The 16,826-nt window shown below is 47.4% G+C and overlaps 1 protein-coding gene across 6 annotated transcripts in view; it reads right to left on the minus strand.

Moving 5' to 3' along the window:
• Positions 1–4,579: 4,579 nt before the first annotated feature.
• SERTAD2 (SERTA domain containing 2) overlaps positions 4,580–16,826 on the minus strand; it is an 87,574-nt gene continuing 75,327 nt past the window's right edge. For all 6 annotated transcript variants that reach the window (XM_071740194.1, XM_071740189.1, XM_071740195.1 and 3 more), the window contains one exon: positions 4,580–10,460. In XM_071740194.1, coding sequence (XP_071596295.1) covers positions 9,512–10,456 — 945 coding nt within the window. In that variant the 5' untranslated portion in view covers positions 10,457–10,460 and the 3' untranslated portion in view covers positions 4,580–9,511. The remainder of the gene's footprint in view (positions 10,461–16,826) is intronic.

Consider the following 16,826-nt stretch of genomic DNA (forward strand, 5'->3'; position numbering starts at 1 on the left):
GCTGGTGGTGTAGCCTGGGCTTTGATTTCTCCACGATTAACAGCATTGGAGGGCAGGAGACAGAGCAGCTGCTGCTTGTCAAGGCCACCAGGACCCACAGGTAACCTCCAAAGGCTTTTATGACCCTGGAGTTGAGCTGCTCCTGTCCTAGCACCCACAGCCCTTCTCCAGATGAAAACTCCACAGCTGGGATCAAGTCTTGCTGCTGAAACTGGGTTACCTCTGGCCTGCACTGGCCAGATCCTGTGTGGTTTTTTGGGTATTGCTGCTGTTTCCATTTGTACGAGTTTCCTCCTGGGTGATACGATCTGGGTCCAGACCCTGTTCTTGCTTTCATTTACTGAAAGCCAGGGTCTTGCAGCTCAGCTCACCAGACCTTCCTCAAACCCGGGTGCCCCCTAAAGCTGTGTCCTTGCAGCCATTTTCAGAGGTCAGTGCCCATATCCTGGAGGCAAGGAAGATGTTCTGGTGTACCCACACGAGGTGGTCTGCTGCTTTAGAGATAGTTACATACAGGACAGATGTTCTCCAAACAGAATGAGTGCTCCTCAGCTTTGAGGCTCATCATTACCTTGTCTGTCTTCTCTAGCTGAGGGCAGCCATCAGTGACTAAAGTGACCCTCAGCACCATTGAGGGCAGCAGAAGCAGCTCCTTTACATTTTCTGGAAGCGAGAGGTGGGAAACCAAAGGACTGTGCTTAAAAATGGCTGTCTTTAAATTAATAGGCCCCTGCATTCACACTCTGAGCCAACTGCCTGGTCTTACTGGAGAACACTGCTGTCTACTAAACCAATCAGGACTCAAAGCCCCCCCATCCACCACCACCAGGTCTGTGGCCCCTAATCCTGAAGTTTCCCTCTGGATTTTTCCCAGTGGGAAAAATCCCTGCTTTTTCCCACCCTCTTAATTTAAAGTCATATTAGACAGAGCTACTTCACCAAGCTTTCCCACCAAACAGGACAGGCAGGGGAAGAGATGCAGACCACCGAGTGTTACCATGCTGAGGGATTTAGGAGGAAACCTTTGGCTGAAGTGAGGTGACACCTTGGCTGCAACAGCATTAACCCCTGGCAGACCTGAGGCAGAGAAAAGGCCGTGGTGGCTGATGAGATTGCAGAGGAAGGAAGGGGAGGGGTTCATCCCTCTGTGCCTCCCACCCCAGTGCAGATCCCCCGCAGCAGGCAGGAGCAGGCAGCAGGAGCTGGCTGCCTGCACTGGTTCTGCTGAGGGATTGGAAGCAGTGCAGAAAGCTCCGTTTGCAGCAGCCCAAATAATCCCTTCCCTGTGCAAGCCCTAAGGCAGCTTTCAGGGACAAGAAGACTGGTGTTACCCTGCCCAAGTATTGTCTCCTAGCAAACTTCCAGGGTTGCGTGGCTTTCTGTTGGTTTTGTGGTTGGTTTGTTGGGTTATTTTTTGTTTGTTTGTTTGTTGGGTTTTTTTTTTTCCCCATCTCTAATAAATGCAGAGCTTGGCATGAGCACAAACCCTGTGTCAATCCTGCTCACACCAGGAAGGGAGACGTAAAGGCAGGGAGTAAGGAAGGCAGCTGTAGGCCACACCATGCAAGGGAGAGAAAGCAAGGGGAGGAACAGGGGGAGGGGGAGGAAGCCCAGTGAATAGGGGGAAAAGGAGAGGAAATGGGAGAGGAAATAGTTCAGGGAGAGTAGCATGAGGTGGGTAAGGCAGAGCCAGAAGAATGGAAGGAAATCCTCACAGAACTGGCCATTTGAAACCTGTTCCCTCTGTGCCCTGTGGTGTGCCTTCTCGTGGCAGATGCTCCAGATTTGGAGATATTAGGGGAGGGGAGGGATTGGCAGGCTTTTGGGGACATGTTGGTTGTAAAAGGGAGAGGGAAGGAGGATTAGAACAAAATGTGCCTGCCCATCACCCCAGAGCACCTAGGAAACCTGTAGCATCAGTCCCAGAGGATGAGTTTTGGAAGTCAGTAGGTGTGCCCAGCCCACTGCCATGCACGAGGTCTTATGGCTCCTTCCCTGTCCCTGGCCATCTCGTTATTTGGAGGAGAAGGAGGAGTGGGAGGAAAAACCCATGATCTTGCTGGCCTGCTGCCAGTTGCTAAGGCAATTTCTTCAAAAGGGAGAGGAGCTGTGGAAGGAGGGAGATGCCTGGAGAGGAGGGAGATGATGCACGCAGGAACCAGGCAGAGAGAGGAGCCTGCAGCCAGCAGTGAGTGATGGAGGCAAGTGGGACTGTGGGCTCGGTGGGAGCAGAGGTGAAGGAGCCCAGAGGAAAGGGGCAAAGTGGAAAGAGGCTGGGGGACCAGGGAGAAAGAGCTCTGTGTGCAGCTCTGCTGTGGAGCCAGCATCCCTACAGACCTGTCTCAGCTGATCGATTAGCTGTGGTTCAGAGCAGATCTACGAAGTGTTGCCTGTGGCTGGAGGGATTTTTCTTTTTTTTTATTTTCCCCCTATGGCTTTTCCCTTCTGTGGTTTCTCTGGTGAGTACAGGATCAGTGTGGTCCAGGGAAGCTGGCTCTGCTGTGCAGGCAGGGCTGGGAGCAAATCTCACTCCTGTAGCCAGCAGTGGGAGGGACCTGTATCCCCCTCGGCCTGGGTCAGCTGTGTAGGGTAGAGGGGGGGAGGGAGCATTATCCCCCCTGGGCAAGGACACCAGGAGCACGATGGGATGAGGGTGCCTTTTACCGACCCCTCCTTGTCTCAGTGCTGTATTTGGGTGTGCTTCTGCCAACATGGCATATACTTGAGCAAGGTTTATGAAACTGGTGACTGCCTGGCCACAACACCCCAATCTTTCAATTACTTGAGCTTAGTGGCTGTTGTCAGCTGTGATGTTGCTGCTCTGGCTTGTGGTGACACTGAGCAGCAGCAGAGCTGAATTCAGACCTGGGCCAGCCCTAGGCCACCACCGTCTGCAAAGAGCCTCTGCTCAGTGCTGAGGTGCCTGGAAATCCCACTCCTGGGGTTTGCATGTCAGCAAATGCCCCTCCAAGAGGGAGGGACTGTCCTTTGGAGGGCACCCTGGATTCCTGTCACCCCAAGAAAGTGTCTCAGTCCTCTAGTGTGTTGGCAGTGTGAGATACCTCAGACCTGCCCCTGGTTCCCAGCAGGTCCATTCCTGTGCTGAACCCCAAACCTGCTTTCTGCTGCCTTCTGTGTAGGTGAGACCAGTGTGGAGGGGGGAATGCTGGTAGTGGGGAAGCTGCCAGGGAGCCCTCTCGAGGGGACAGGCACTCAGGCACTAGAGGGAGATGCAGCTCACCAGCTCCCTACACGGGTACCTTGTTTTAAAAGCCCAGAGCAATGGTTTACCCTAAAAATCTAAAAGGCTGGGATGTGTGGGAAGGGGCTATAGGAAGGGGTAAGTAGGGCTCTGCACGTAGCCTTGGCCCTTTCGGCTCGAGGCATCTCTTGCCAGCAAGTCACCAGTGAGAAGAAAGTGAGCTCCTAAAAGGTGGGTGACGACAAAACCGGAGCAACTTTGGGCATCTCCCCGTGTCCCGCATCAGGTCTGGAAATGCCTGTGCGGGAGCCAGCAGCCCCTTGGAGCCGGGAAGGGAGCGGGAGCCGCTGGGGGTGGGGGAAAGCGTTCGCACCCTCGTCTTGGGTGCGTTTCACCGCTTTGAGCACGGCTCTGGCTGAGCAGACAGAAATTCAATCCCTGGGCTGGCTTTAATTCTTCCATTTCTCCTTTCTTCGCGTTTCCCCTGTCCCCGCAGCCATTTGTCCCCCAGCGAGCGGCAGCTGGTGCGCAGGGCCCGGTGCCCCTTGCTGTTGGGGGAGGGTAGGGGGGTTCTGGCTGCCGCCCCGGTAACTCGAGCCGGTTCGGTGCAGCTGAGATGCTATGTGCGGCACGTCGGGACGGGGAAAAAACTCCCTGCTTTTCTGTCTGGGTTTTTGGCCCGCTGTAACTCCAAAATGGTGTTCCTGGGGGTGTAGGAGGCCAGGAGAAGCGTGTGCCGGGAGGAGGGGAGGGGAGGGTGTGACTCGTTTGCAGTGCAGCCCAGCCAGGTCCAGCCCAAAAGGTGCTTCTGGGCCGGGCCGGTGGCTCTGTGGCCACAAAAGGCTTGAGGTAAAGACGGGGGCGAGCTCTCCCTCCTGGCTGGCCCTGAAAACAAACACCAGGCACCTAACGGGGAGAGGGGGGAGGAAGGCACTGATAAATGAAGCAGTGGATTAAGGTATCAGATGTTTCCCGCTGCGATTTAATGCCCTAAAGGACAGTGCATTATATGTATTAAAACTGAGTGGATTCGGCTGCTGGCTGGCCCGGCTGTGCCCCTGGTAAGCTGCTGGCACTGCAGGGGCCAGCTCAGAGCTGCAGCTCACACCACAGCAGACCTGAGCATCCCTCGGTGCTCACAGTCCAGAGAACAGCCACGGGCACCAAAGGCACCTGTGCTGGAAACAGAAGCCTCGGACAAGGTGACATTTCTCTTGTTCTGCAACGTAGTGGCAGGGTGAGACCGGGCTGTCCCCTCCCTTGTCCCCTGCCACCTCCCTCTGAGATCCTCTCCCACAGCCCTCGCACGCTGCTGACCTGTGGGGTCTGTCTCCCGCTCACTGTCCTACTTTGTGGAGGGGAAGAACGAAGCCAGAATTTATTTTTAATTGTTTATTGTATAATATAAAACTACAAAAGTAAGACTGCTCATTTCCATGTACATTTGTCCAATTGTTTGTTTTTTTTTTTTTTGATTACAGCCCATACCTACATGTGAATACAGTAATCTGGTTTCAGATGTATATGTCTGTAATATTGCATAGAAAAGGCACAGCTCTAAGGTCTGTGGGAGGGGAAGGGGAAATACAGCCTTTTTTTTTCCTTTCTTTTTTTCTTTTTTTTTTTCTTTTTTTTTTTTTTCTTTTTCTTTTTTTTTTTTTTTTTTTGACAATAACAAGCCCTGTTCAAACAACCATGCACTGAACATGTCACACTATTTACACCTTTTCCAGAATCTTGGCCTTTACAGGCCATATGGATTACACTCAGAACTAGATAGGAGTTGAGGTTGGGATTTTTATCTGCAGTTTGTGTTTTTTTAAAGAGGTTCCAGAACTTGCATTAGGCTTATTTTCAGAAAAAAAAGAAAAAGTGCTTAAAAAAAAGAACTAATTTCTTTTAAAATGTTCAGTCTCATTAATTAATAGAAGCACCGAAAGCAACTTGCACAGAAGCAGGATACCGAAAACCTGATGGGGGGTGGGGGTAAAACCCTAAAAAGAAAACCCTGTAGCAAGACCAAAAAGTTCACAATATGCTGGAGGAATTAAACCGTTTGTCAGACAGGACCCATTATGATTTACTCGATTTAATGGTGATAAAAGTGTAAACTTTAGATTCAAAACACTGGTTTTTAAACAACCCAGGCTCTTAACCACACGGCACTGAGTAATAACCAAATTACCTTTCACGGAGTCCAAATTTATTCTTACAGTGATTGCTCCAGACAGCAGCTTTTACTGCCTTGCCCTTCTAGATGGCTGTAAGGAAGGTGCCAGATTGATGCGTTTACACACGGCATGGCTTGACTATGTTCTCATGAAGAGGGACATCCCCCTTCCTTTGCTTTTAAGGCTGTGTGGTCCCGGTGGGCCCTGGAGGAGAGCTGTGGATCCCAAGGACTGTCTGGTTGGACGCACAAAGCAAGGTGGGAAGTTTGAACTTGAGCAAGCAAACCCTCTGCCCCGCGTGCAGCGTGCGGTCCCGACTTCTTGTCGGGCCTTACCTGCTGGCAGTGAGGTGATGTCACCTCTGTCACAACTTCTGGGGCTGGAGGTAACACCTGGCAACCCTCTTTAGTCCTCCAGCCCTGGGGACTTCGGCTGGGCTTCTTGTGTGTGTGTTTTTTTTTAAAAAAAAAAATTAAAAAAATCACCTTTTTTGAATAACTACCCGGCCAGCACGATGGAGGCGATTGCGTTTGTGGATTCCACCAGAGTGCTGAGGAGGCTGATGGGGTAGGAGCCTGACTAGGACTAATTTTGAACATAAAACTGTCCCTCATCCATACATTTTTTTTGCATATTTCAAACAACCAGACCCATATTAGAAAAGTGGGGGGAAAAAAAAAAATTCATGTGAACCATGCATATCCTGACTGGAACTCAATTAATTTTCTCTGAATCTGGCTCCCATACCCTTTTTCATACAGATTTACATTCCTACAAAAGAATACATTCCTACCATACATTCTGTACATGTTACAATCCAGATGTTGTTAGCTTCACAATAAAATAAATATATTTACAGAAGAAAAAAAAAAAAAAAAAAAAAAAAAAGAATAAATAATTTACGAAAAACAAAAAAAGAAAAAAAATCACTTCAAATCCAAAGCTCTTTTATTCTGCTCCCATCTTGTCACTTCATTGCACATTAATGTCAATCTCCATCCCTGGTGTAGGTCTCACCACGTGGCTGCTGTTAGGACCATGGCAAAGGCCATGCTAGAGACAGCAAGTGACCGTGTGGGGAGAAAGCCACAGCTGAGCCCTTCCCTCCCTGGCCTGCCGTGGTTACAGCGCAGCACCAGCCCTGCCAAACCGTGCCTAGTCCTGTAAGTCAGGTACGTTTCTGTCCTAGGGGTTTCCCACAAGGTCTCTGCCATAGGACGTGCACTTCAGCACCAAGGATACACAGACATTGTTTTCCAAGTGGTAAAATGGATTTAGAGCTCCCCCTCCTCTTCTCTGGTTATAAAAACTAAGCCCCCCCCCCCACCCCTCTACCCCTCCCCCTTAGACAACAGCACAGCGCTCCAAAAATGGTATCAATGTGAACTTTTGCCTAGCATATGGTATTTGTTTAATGCATTAGTAATCACAAAAATAATTTTTTTTTTTAAAAAAGGGCAGCTCTAGCATACTGCATACAGTTTTTAACCGTGGTAAGGCAAGTGCTTGCCCAGTTCCTGTGTGATACCCACTGTGATAACACGTGTGTGCAGACACACACACACACACACACCCCTCGCATGCCTAATGCTTTCCCAGTTACAAAAGGTGCAGAATCCAGCACCAGGGCTGTTTGTTCTCCTACATGGGCCAAGGAGTGCAGCTGAACAAGGTCCAGTCACTGCTGGGGATGATGAGAGTGAGCTGCCCCCTCCTTTCCCTTCCCCCCTGCTTCTGGTGGTCCCTAACGCTGGGCTTGGTCAATGGTTTTCTGTTTTGAAGCAGTAACTTTTTCTTTTTTTTGTTGTTTTGTTTTTTAATTCCATGTAAGGAAACAACTGCAAATCCATCAGCATCCTGCTGCTTCACTGAGTTCAGCTTGGAAAAAGGAAGAAAGCAAACCCACCCCCTCAGCCAGTTCCTCCCTCTTCTCCCCTCCCCCCCCCCCAGTCTCACCCTGGCAGATGAATTAGGAGCCAGAAGCGCGTTTCGTAATTGTAAGTGATGCATTTCATTTTGATTAAAAGTTCCTTCATTGCAAAATGTATTGGCTTTTATACTGTGTCTGTGTGCATATCTCTGTTACATCTACCTATTTATCTATCTATATACTAATAAATATATATGGCCTGTTTTAAAGTGCCAATTTATAAAAAGCCACCTCCTTAAAAGGCAGACAAGACCCAATTTCATCCATGACAAGAAGGGAGCAGAATTGACTGAATATTGCCAAATGACGTAAAACATAATTTAAAATTTCTTAAATAAATATAAAAAGTTATTCCTAAAGAAGCCGTAGGCATGTCAACAATATAGGTTGTAACCGGCGCTCAACAGCTAAAGTACCATTGAAAAACTAAAATGCCATAGCAACTTCAGCAATAGGCATGATACATTGCAAACATTATTCTTTTTTTTTTTTTAAATTAAATGTACACCACGATGAGCTTTAAAAAAAAAAAAAACAAAACAAAAACGCTATTGGTGCAGTAATGAGAAGACTTCTCAGGTGTTACGGGGAACAGGACCATGCATAGAAAGCTGTGTCTATATTCGTTGTAAAACGGGTCTATAAAGTGTAAAGCAGGTAACGCAGTTGGGTAGAAGAAACCAACCCTATACGAGATGCCAAGTGATGTCACACGACTGGCTCCAGTTTCAACAGCAATGGATATTAAAGCAAGTCCATCCAGTGCAGGTTAAGAGATGAGCTTCACTGCAGTAATACTGAAGTTGCCTTTTTCAGCACTTAGCACAGTGAGGTGGGGAGAGGGAAGGAGAAATGCTCCAAGAAAGGGTGAGCGGAGGCTGCCAACGCCAGTCTTCTGCCCGCTCCGCTCCGCTCTGCTCCGTCACACCCGCGCCCCGTCGGTCAGGAAGGTTGCAGGAAGGTCGCCACCAGAGGTTGGCTTCCAGTGGGCAACGGGCACGTTCCCCCCTCAGAACCATTCCCGGGAGCTTCGGGTGAGGAAGCGCTTGATCCGCCGCCGTGCTAAGGCGCTCCGCATCCCGCGGGATGGATGGAGGCCCCGGGCTGTGGGGGGGGGGGGCGAGGTTCGGGGGCTGCAGCCGCCGTGGTGCTCGGGACCTCTTGGGGTGAAGTTCCACAACTGTTTCCTGCCAACTGCTTCACATACGTGTTGGAAAAGGACATGGCTCTAAGTTTCAGGAATCACAGTAGTGCGCAGTGGGTACAGCAGGGAGCAAACACTTGTGAAACTCCTACGGAAGCAGCTCCCGGCCCTTTCTTAAAGCACTTTTTTTTTTTTCTTTTTTTTTTTTTTCTTTGCATTCAGGGAAACCGACTGCAGGCTTATTTGATCCAATTTTCTCTTTGCACCATACACATATAAAACATTACAACTCTGTATAAAAGTACAAGTGGTTCTTGTACATCTGAATTATGCAGGAACTATGTGAGCAAATCCTATCAAAATAGCTATTTTTTTTTTGTGTGTATAAACAGCATTTGTTTTTTAGAAAAAACAATATCATAAACTGCAGAATCTGTACAAAAATAGAAAATAAATTTGGGCAGCAGTTTCTAAACAGCCATGTAAATGCAACACTTAAAGAGGAGCAGGTTAATGCCTCCAAAAGGCTGAATTGCTAAGTCAACCTATACAGGGCTAAAATGGTATTGAGATTATCTAAATAATAAAATTTTTTACCTCTTGCAATAAAACTTATAGAAAAAATAGACAAATATGCACATGCAATTTACAGCTTTCCCCAACATAATCCTTGTGCTTAGCTTTTACAATTTTTTTTCTTTTTTTTTTTCTTCTTTTTTTTTTTTGTAGTAACATAACATTGTCTACAATACATATTCTTCCCTATACCAGGTTATTCGGTCTTCCTTGAGGAACCACTTTAAAAAAAAAATACATTAGAAGTGGTCATACATGGATGAAGGCACTCCAACTCTGCTTGAAGCAAAAAACTAGTGTGATCCTTTTCTTTTCAAAAAAGGCAAGCAAGGACGCATGCACAGTGCTGTGAATCGGGCAGTGGGAGGGACTATGGAAATACTACAGAGTGTATATACTGGTACTTAAAATTTAAAGAAAAGAAAAGAAAAAAAAAAAAAAAGAAAAAAAAAAAAAAAAAAAAAGGAAATTTGCTAAAATTTTATATTTTAAGACCCAACAAGCACCTCCATGATGTGATCCAGTTCTGTGAGGTCCATTTTGAAAGGCTGATTTGGAGTTACTGGTTGACTGCTGTATGGAGCAAGAGTTTTTAGGAGCTCATCTGCCGAGACAGGAGCCATTTTCGAAGCAGCCCCCGTGGCAGACGTGCAGGGGTCAAAATCATACATGGACGTATCAATGTCAGCAAACAGGATATCATCCAGGGTCAAGTCTGTGAGGAAACCCGTGGAGGTTGTGATCTCGAAGTTGCCGGGTAGGGAGTCCATGAGTTTCGATTCGGCCGTTCTGCTCTCTGAGAGGCCCTCGGGCTTCTGAGCGCCGGACTCGCTGGGGTGGTCTCTGGAGTCACCGGCTCCTGTTTCGGCTGCTACTGCCTCTGCGGAGGTAGGTGCTGGACAAAGCTCCTCGATTTCGTCCAAGGCTGAGGAGAAGCTGTCCTTTACTGGTTGGAGAGCGGGAGGTGGCGGTTTCGTCGGACCATCGTGCTGGACAGTCGGGGAAGTGCAAAAAGTGTCGTCCTCGAGCAAAGAGGCTGGGGTGAGGCAAGACTCCAGGGGCGTAGTGCTTACCAAGTCTGTGGGGAGAAGGGGCTGGGAGGAGAGGTGGCTGAAGGCCGGCGGGGCCTCGCGGAAGTTGTCGCTGAGAGGGTCGGCGGGCTGCGAAGCGGTCATGAACATGGGCCTCAAGCTGCCTTCTTGTTTGAGTTCTTCCTGGATTCGCCTCAACATGTTGTTAATTAAAACTGTCTTTTGCAAGCTCGGCTCGGTTAATGGCCTGTGGTTATAAAGTTTCATAAGGGAAATGTTGAAGATAGTCTGACGCTGTAAGGTGTAAGACACCTTAGAGGGACCGTCAGTAGGAGACACCACTTTGCCTTCCAACCCATCTTCATGCTCGTCAAACTTCCGCTTTCCTCCTTTCCCCAACATATATCTGAAAGGAAAAAGAAGAGACCGATGAAGGCACCAAAGCTTGAAGCCACCAGGACCGATACCCCAGCCCACCTACTCCCTTGGGGCACGTGGTGTGGGCAGCCTGCCTGCTCCTCGCTTGCCCCCGAGAGTCACAAGTGGAAATCTGTCCACAAAAATAACTCGCTTGTCGCCCGCAGCGGCGCCAGGAGGAAGCAGAAGCCACCTTAATGCGGAGTTCTGGTCCATCATGTTTAAGCACAACCACGCTGGTAAATTCCAAGCAGGAATTCAAAGAGCAGCTATAAAATTCAAGCCCTTGCGCGCTTGGCAGCAAATCTGCCTTTTGCATATGTTAAGCGTATGGTCCCCAAATATCTGTACACAGGTGCACAAGCTACACACACTCTACTCAATGCTACTTTTAAATTTCCTGGCTGGTGCGGTGCTAGGCCTGGGAATACAAACATAACACACCAAGGCTCTTACAATGAATTTCCCTTTTATTTAGAAGTGTGTTCGTGTGGGGGGGGAGGAGAGGAGTGAGGCTCAAGCAGTCGTGTGCTGAGAGAAACCTTCCCAGTGAAGTCAGGAGAGTCAACCCTTCAGACACCAGGATATATGCATATCTGACCTCACGGGTTTGTTTAACTGATCGCGTAAGGACTAAACTACTAGAGCAGGAAATCCAGCAATTACGCTCAGAATTAGATAAATTGCAGATGAGGAAGATGATCTGTCATGTCTCTTATTCTAATCCCCAAGACCATTCTCTGCACTACACTCTGCTGCTGCTGCTGCAGCCAGGCCCTTCAGTTCCAACGGTGCCGGCGTCCCAGTTTGAGGACAGAGCCATCTGCCCCAGACAGCTTTGACGGGGTTCAGTGTCTCCTGAAGTGCTGAGCATGCCCCTCCTGGAGCCAGGCCCCTAGGGAGCACCCCCAGTCCCACACTCTGGGCCCAGGTGGGGGACGTCCCTTGCAGTCAGGGGATGTGCTGTGTCCCCACTTAAGCTCTGACCGAGGGCTGGGATGGGCTGCACTCTCACCCCCTGCCCCGCTCTTCTGAGTACAGGAACTTTTCACATGGCAGCATCTTCACAGCTTCTGCCTGGTGACGCCAGCAACCTTTGCTTCCTCCAGGAAGCCTTTAAGGCTTGCTAGCCACAGGCAGAATAGCTTCTGCACCAAAGCAAGGATGCATGGCTCCAGATGCACCATTTGTCTTCACTTCTCCCCCATCAAAGCGTGTCCCCCACTCAGGGCTACATCCATGTCAGGTTTCATTTGAGAACAAAAGAATGCCGTACGGCTTTCTAAAGAACAAAAAATCAGCCTAAACGCACGTGCTTTTCTCCTGGTCAGATGGCAGATTTTGAAGAAAGAAACAAAGGGAATTTTACCAAACTTGCCCTGCATCATAAATCATTTCTGAGCTAAGAGTAAGTAGGGCAGTTCATTCCCCAATGCTGTCTCTTCCAGGGTGTTTCAGAGCGCCTGGGAACGTTCCTCTATACAGCACGGTCCCAGCCTCATTTTATCACCATTATTTTTGTGACATGAAGATCCCCCCAAACACAGAGGAATGAAGGAACCACTGTGCTGTGACAGGCATGACCTTATGTTACGTGCCTGAAAGTGGAGAGTGTTAGGGTCAGAAACCCTCTGCCTCACACCACCACCCGTTTCAGAGTGTAGCCAGGGTTTAGTTTAATGAAAAATCCAAGATTACCTGGGTGAAACAGCACGGTCCCTGTGACAGGCACTTCTTGCAGTGCTTGTGAGATGGCAAGTTCCCTCTGACTCTCTCCCCCCACTACCTGCATGGATCCAGCTTACCAAACAAGCTGTTTTATCACATCTCAAGCTAGAATGAGCAGAGGCTGCCACTAAACTTCACTTGCCTGTCCCATGGGCTGCATCAAATCAGCCAAGAGAAAGTCCTGAGGAGGTGAGGTCGGATCGCAGCACCCCATGCTCCACCTGCTTCCACATCTCAGGGCAAATGTTTGGCTTTCCTCTCATTTTCCTGGGTAGCATGGTGAGGTGCTGGAGCACCAACCCAGCTGCCCGTTTTAGTAGGCTCACCAAAAGCCCTGTCTTCATCCCTTCGTCCATTTCACAGAACACTAATAGAATGGCATGAAGATTTCTGCCTTCTTATTAAAAGAAAAGAAAAAACATATGCTTTCCACCACCCAGAGAGAAGCTGAAACAACCATGTAAACAGATTTTTAACCCCAAAACCTGACTCCCCTCATACAAGCTTTATTATGCAGCTATTGCCTAGCTATTTTCTAGGAGACAAAACTTGCCTTCCTTATTTGAGTATAATTCCTACTTCCCCCAACGGGATCCACGCCTGCAAAATGACTGCACCAGGCAGATCTAACACCCATTTGATCATCATACCCTGGCCCTGCAGTAGCTAAGGACTTGCAAACATCCCCAAGAATGTCTGAAAAAAATTTAAAAGCAAAGAGTCCTTGTGAAGAGGGAGGGGAGGGGGGGGGGGGACAAAAGAAGTCAGGGTTTCAACGCAAAAAGAAAAGAGCTTCAGGAAGTGTTTGCTGGATGTTAAATCCAAAATCAGATTGGGTGAAGTGAGCCTCCTCTGGTTAAAAATAAGTCCCAAATCCAGATCATTTTCTAGCATATTATGCAATTAAAAAAAGAAAGGCAGAGGGGGGGAGGGAGCAAGCTGAGGAACGGGTAGGCTGCCATCCAAGCTCCTTGGCCAGCTACCAGCGATCCCCGCGCCTGGAATCTCGGGTGAACAAAACCTCTGAAATTTAGCACTACTGCCTAAGTCTGTTTTTTCTCTGCTCCCTAGTGTCATTTCCATGGACTACTCCAGAGCTGTGCACGTGGGTTTGGGGTGTGAGGGGGGGGGCTTTCCTGTTCAAGTGTTCACGACAGACACACTTCCTCACACTTTGGACAGGGCAAAAAAAAAAGGGAGGACTGAGCTACCAAGAATGGAAACCCCTGCCCGAGTCCAGCATGGTTTCAAAGCAGTGATGGGCTAGGAGGAGAGTTGGAAGCTTTCTGTCTCTTCCTACTATCTCCTCCCCCTGAAAAAAAGACAGGCTCTGTCTTAAAGACACACCAAAGCTCCTTCCGCAATGCTCTATTTAAATGAGAAATTTTTAAATGGCTTGGGGATGAGGAGAGTTTTGAAGTTTGTCAAACACTGCCAGGAATGTATAAAAATATTCGTGCACAAAGCAAACCTCTTTCCCCAGGATAAAGAAAACAGACCATTCGTGTGGCCCTGCTCTGCTCTCCCCCACTCAGTTATTAATTACCATTGTCAGGAGACACGGGCAGGCATTTCCAATGAACCCAACTGAGCCCATTTGCATCCAAGACTGAGGTGCTGGTAGTTAAGACTTTTTTTTAAGCTGATCAGTAAGAGCTACAGGATTATCATAGCAAACACAACTATAACCTTACTACGTCATTTTCCAGGAAGCTTAGAAATGATTCAAGGTTTCCTGTATGCATGACTGTCAAGCTTTCACATCTCACCCCATCTTCACATGGCTTGGTTCAGAGTGGGTCCTTTTAAAAGAGAAAATTGACCAGGCAATTCCCAATTTCACCTTGTAGCTTTTCAGCACAGCTTTCAGCTTCCTTTTCCCCAGAAATGCTCTCTGAGGAGGGCTTAGCCATTAAAGCAGGATGCCAGCCTAAGCAAGAGGGTATGATTCCCCCAAACAGGGTGCTCAAACGAGCACCACAAGAGTCTCAGCTGTGTAACATTTTATTTTATTCCATTCTCCCCTAGCAAGCAAGCGAGAATTGTAAAAATATTTTTCTCCAGTTTCCACAAATAATTTTATTCATCCTAAAATAATTTTATTTATCCTAAGCAAAGCAAGACAGTGGTATCTTTTTAGACCAGCTGATAGAGGTGGCAAAACCAGACATGCTTTTGGGTTTGCAAGCCTTTCTCTGGATCTCCATAAATTTTCCAGTTTTTGACCACCAGAGCTTAAAACAATGTTGCCTGTTTGTTCTTTACAGTTGAGAACATCTCTTCCTTCCTTCAACAAAAAGTTTCACGCCTATATTAAGGAGATCAATGTTGTGTGTCTTAAGATACTAAACAATATGAGAAATAAAAAAAGTAAAAAAACCAAGCCAAACAATGTCAGTATTTGATCTGGTTCAGTCACTTAATCTCAAAAACTTTGCTCCTAGCCTTTCCAGTCAAAGCTCCTGCTGGGAAAATGAAAATGCCAAACTTAGAGATTGGGTTGGCCAAAGATCAGTGCAGAATGAGATGCACCCACACCCTCCCAAGTGTCAGAAGACAGAGTTGTCCTACCAAGTCATATGGCCATAGTGGCAACAGCCAGACAACAGCAACCCACCAAAATGCAAGACAGGACAAGAAGTGACAAAGGGTCACATCAATGGAGGGCCTTTTGTGCATCTATTTCGGCTGAGCACCAATCCCAGCCAGATGTATTCCTGCTTCATTTCCACACATCTGCCAGCAAACATAATTTTGGGGCCAAGCATTGAAAAGCTGAGATGGGATGTTGCTTTGTTGTTGTTGTTTTAATAAAGGGTGTTGCAGGGTTTTGGTATTCAAGTTACTTCTCAGTGTTTCTCAGGGTCCGCAGAAGCAGAAAACTGGAGGAAAACAATGGAAAAACTATTTATCCAGGAGTGTCTTGGAGATCTTCCCCAATATTATCCACTAGTCGGCTTCAGCTCTGGAAGATCCAGACCCAAAAGCTGAACCACTGTTGCTGAGAAAGATTCAACTTTCTTTTCTGCCCTTTTAGGGTGACTGCACACACCTGTGAGCCAGAGAAACCCTAGCATTGTTTGGGAGATGACTTTTCTTAACTTAAAACCAAACGTAATATATAATTTTTTTCTTTTTTTTTTTTTTTCATTTGCATTTCATCCAGCTTCTTTTTAGAGCTCTGCATGCTCTTCAGAATGAGCTGGAAAAAAAGCAGTTGGGGCTCAGTAGAAGAGATAATCAGCGAGTGGTTCTCTGGAGTCAACCATCATCGATTAAACACAGAAAAGCTTATGCAATGCCTGACTATGTCTCTGAGCCCACTTAGTGACGAATCCTTTGCTCTCCAGAGGGCAGAGGTACGTGCACATCGTGAGAGAAGTATTTATTGATTGTACTTAGGATGTTATACCTTGTCACTGCTGGACTATTTTCTTTTAATAATTGGGAGTTTGGAATAGGGTAGCACTGGACGTATGAAAATGGAGGAGAATGAGTGAGTGGATTACGTCACCAATAATAAAAATACCCTTTAATGTTAACTCTCAAAGTCTTTTAACAGTTTAGTTTGAAATGTCTCTCAAGACTGAGGGCTTTTCTTGGAAATCAATTCCACAACCCACTAGTCCCTCCCTGCTCATCAAGGCAGACAGGAAGGAAAAACAGAAAGAGGAACTAAACACTAACAGGGAGATGGAAAAGGATCTTTAAGAAGTCACATTGCCACTCACATATTTACAGCAACCTATCAACTGGGCTAGAGGATGAACAACTTAATACAATGGGGTTCACCTTTGGAACAAACATTACTCAAAAAGGTAAAAGCACCAAACCCCAGAATCCACAGGCAACCGTTCCAGCCCAAAGAGAGATGTGACAGCAGGGGCATGGGCAATACGTTTAAAACTGGACCAGTTACTTTCTGAAATCTTGGGTAATGAGACCAGCAGGGAGAAAAAAAATTACAAAAAATAAAAAAGAGAGAGAAAGGGAAAGGCAAGTTGAGGGAATTAAAACACTACTTCACACACAGGTGCGTAGAAAAAAAAAAATTACAAAAGCCCCTCCTATAAAAGCCCCCTGAACCACAAAGATGGAAATGGATTTGCATTTTTCACTCCCAAAACAAAGTTTCCCAGACCTCAGGTGTAAATGAACCTCACTGGGGTTTCTCCTCTACTTTGTCCAGTAAAATTACGCAAGCACTTTCTGTGTTGCTTCTGGTGCATGAAACATTATTTTCCTCTCCTCCATCCCTCAGTCCTCATCCTTGAGGGCTTCATTGGCTGCATCCTGGCCCAACGGTAGTCAATGAGCGTTTTGTTACTGACTTCAGCAGGATCAGGATTTGGCATAGATAGCTGGAGGACCAAAATAAAAAGGCCTTTTGTGCCAACTGGGTTCAACTGGTAAGACGAGGGCTCGATCCTCTGAACCAGCAGAGGCAGCCTGAGCTGCCACAAGCATTTCAGGGCTGCCAGATCCAGCCTGAGGGACCACCTGAACTTGTAACTAGTCCCCATGACTTCAAAGCATCTGTTCCCTAAAGCTAGGGAGGCAAACAGGTAAAACTCCCTCTCCTGCTCCCCGTTTCCACATCCACAAGGACACCACAGAGAGAGAGAGA

Source organism: Heliangelus exortis, chromosome 3 (genome assembly GCF_036169615.1).
Source record: "Heliangelus exortis chromosome 3, bHelExo1.hap1, whole genome shotgun sequence".
Taxonomy (NCBI): domain Eukaryota; kingdom Metazoa; phylum Chordata; class Aves; order Apodiformes; family Trochilidae; genus Heliangelus; species Heliangelus exortis.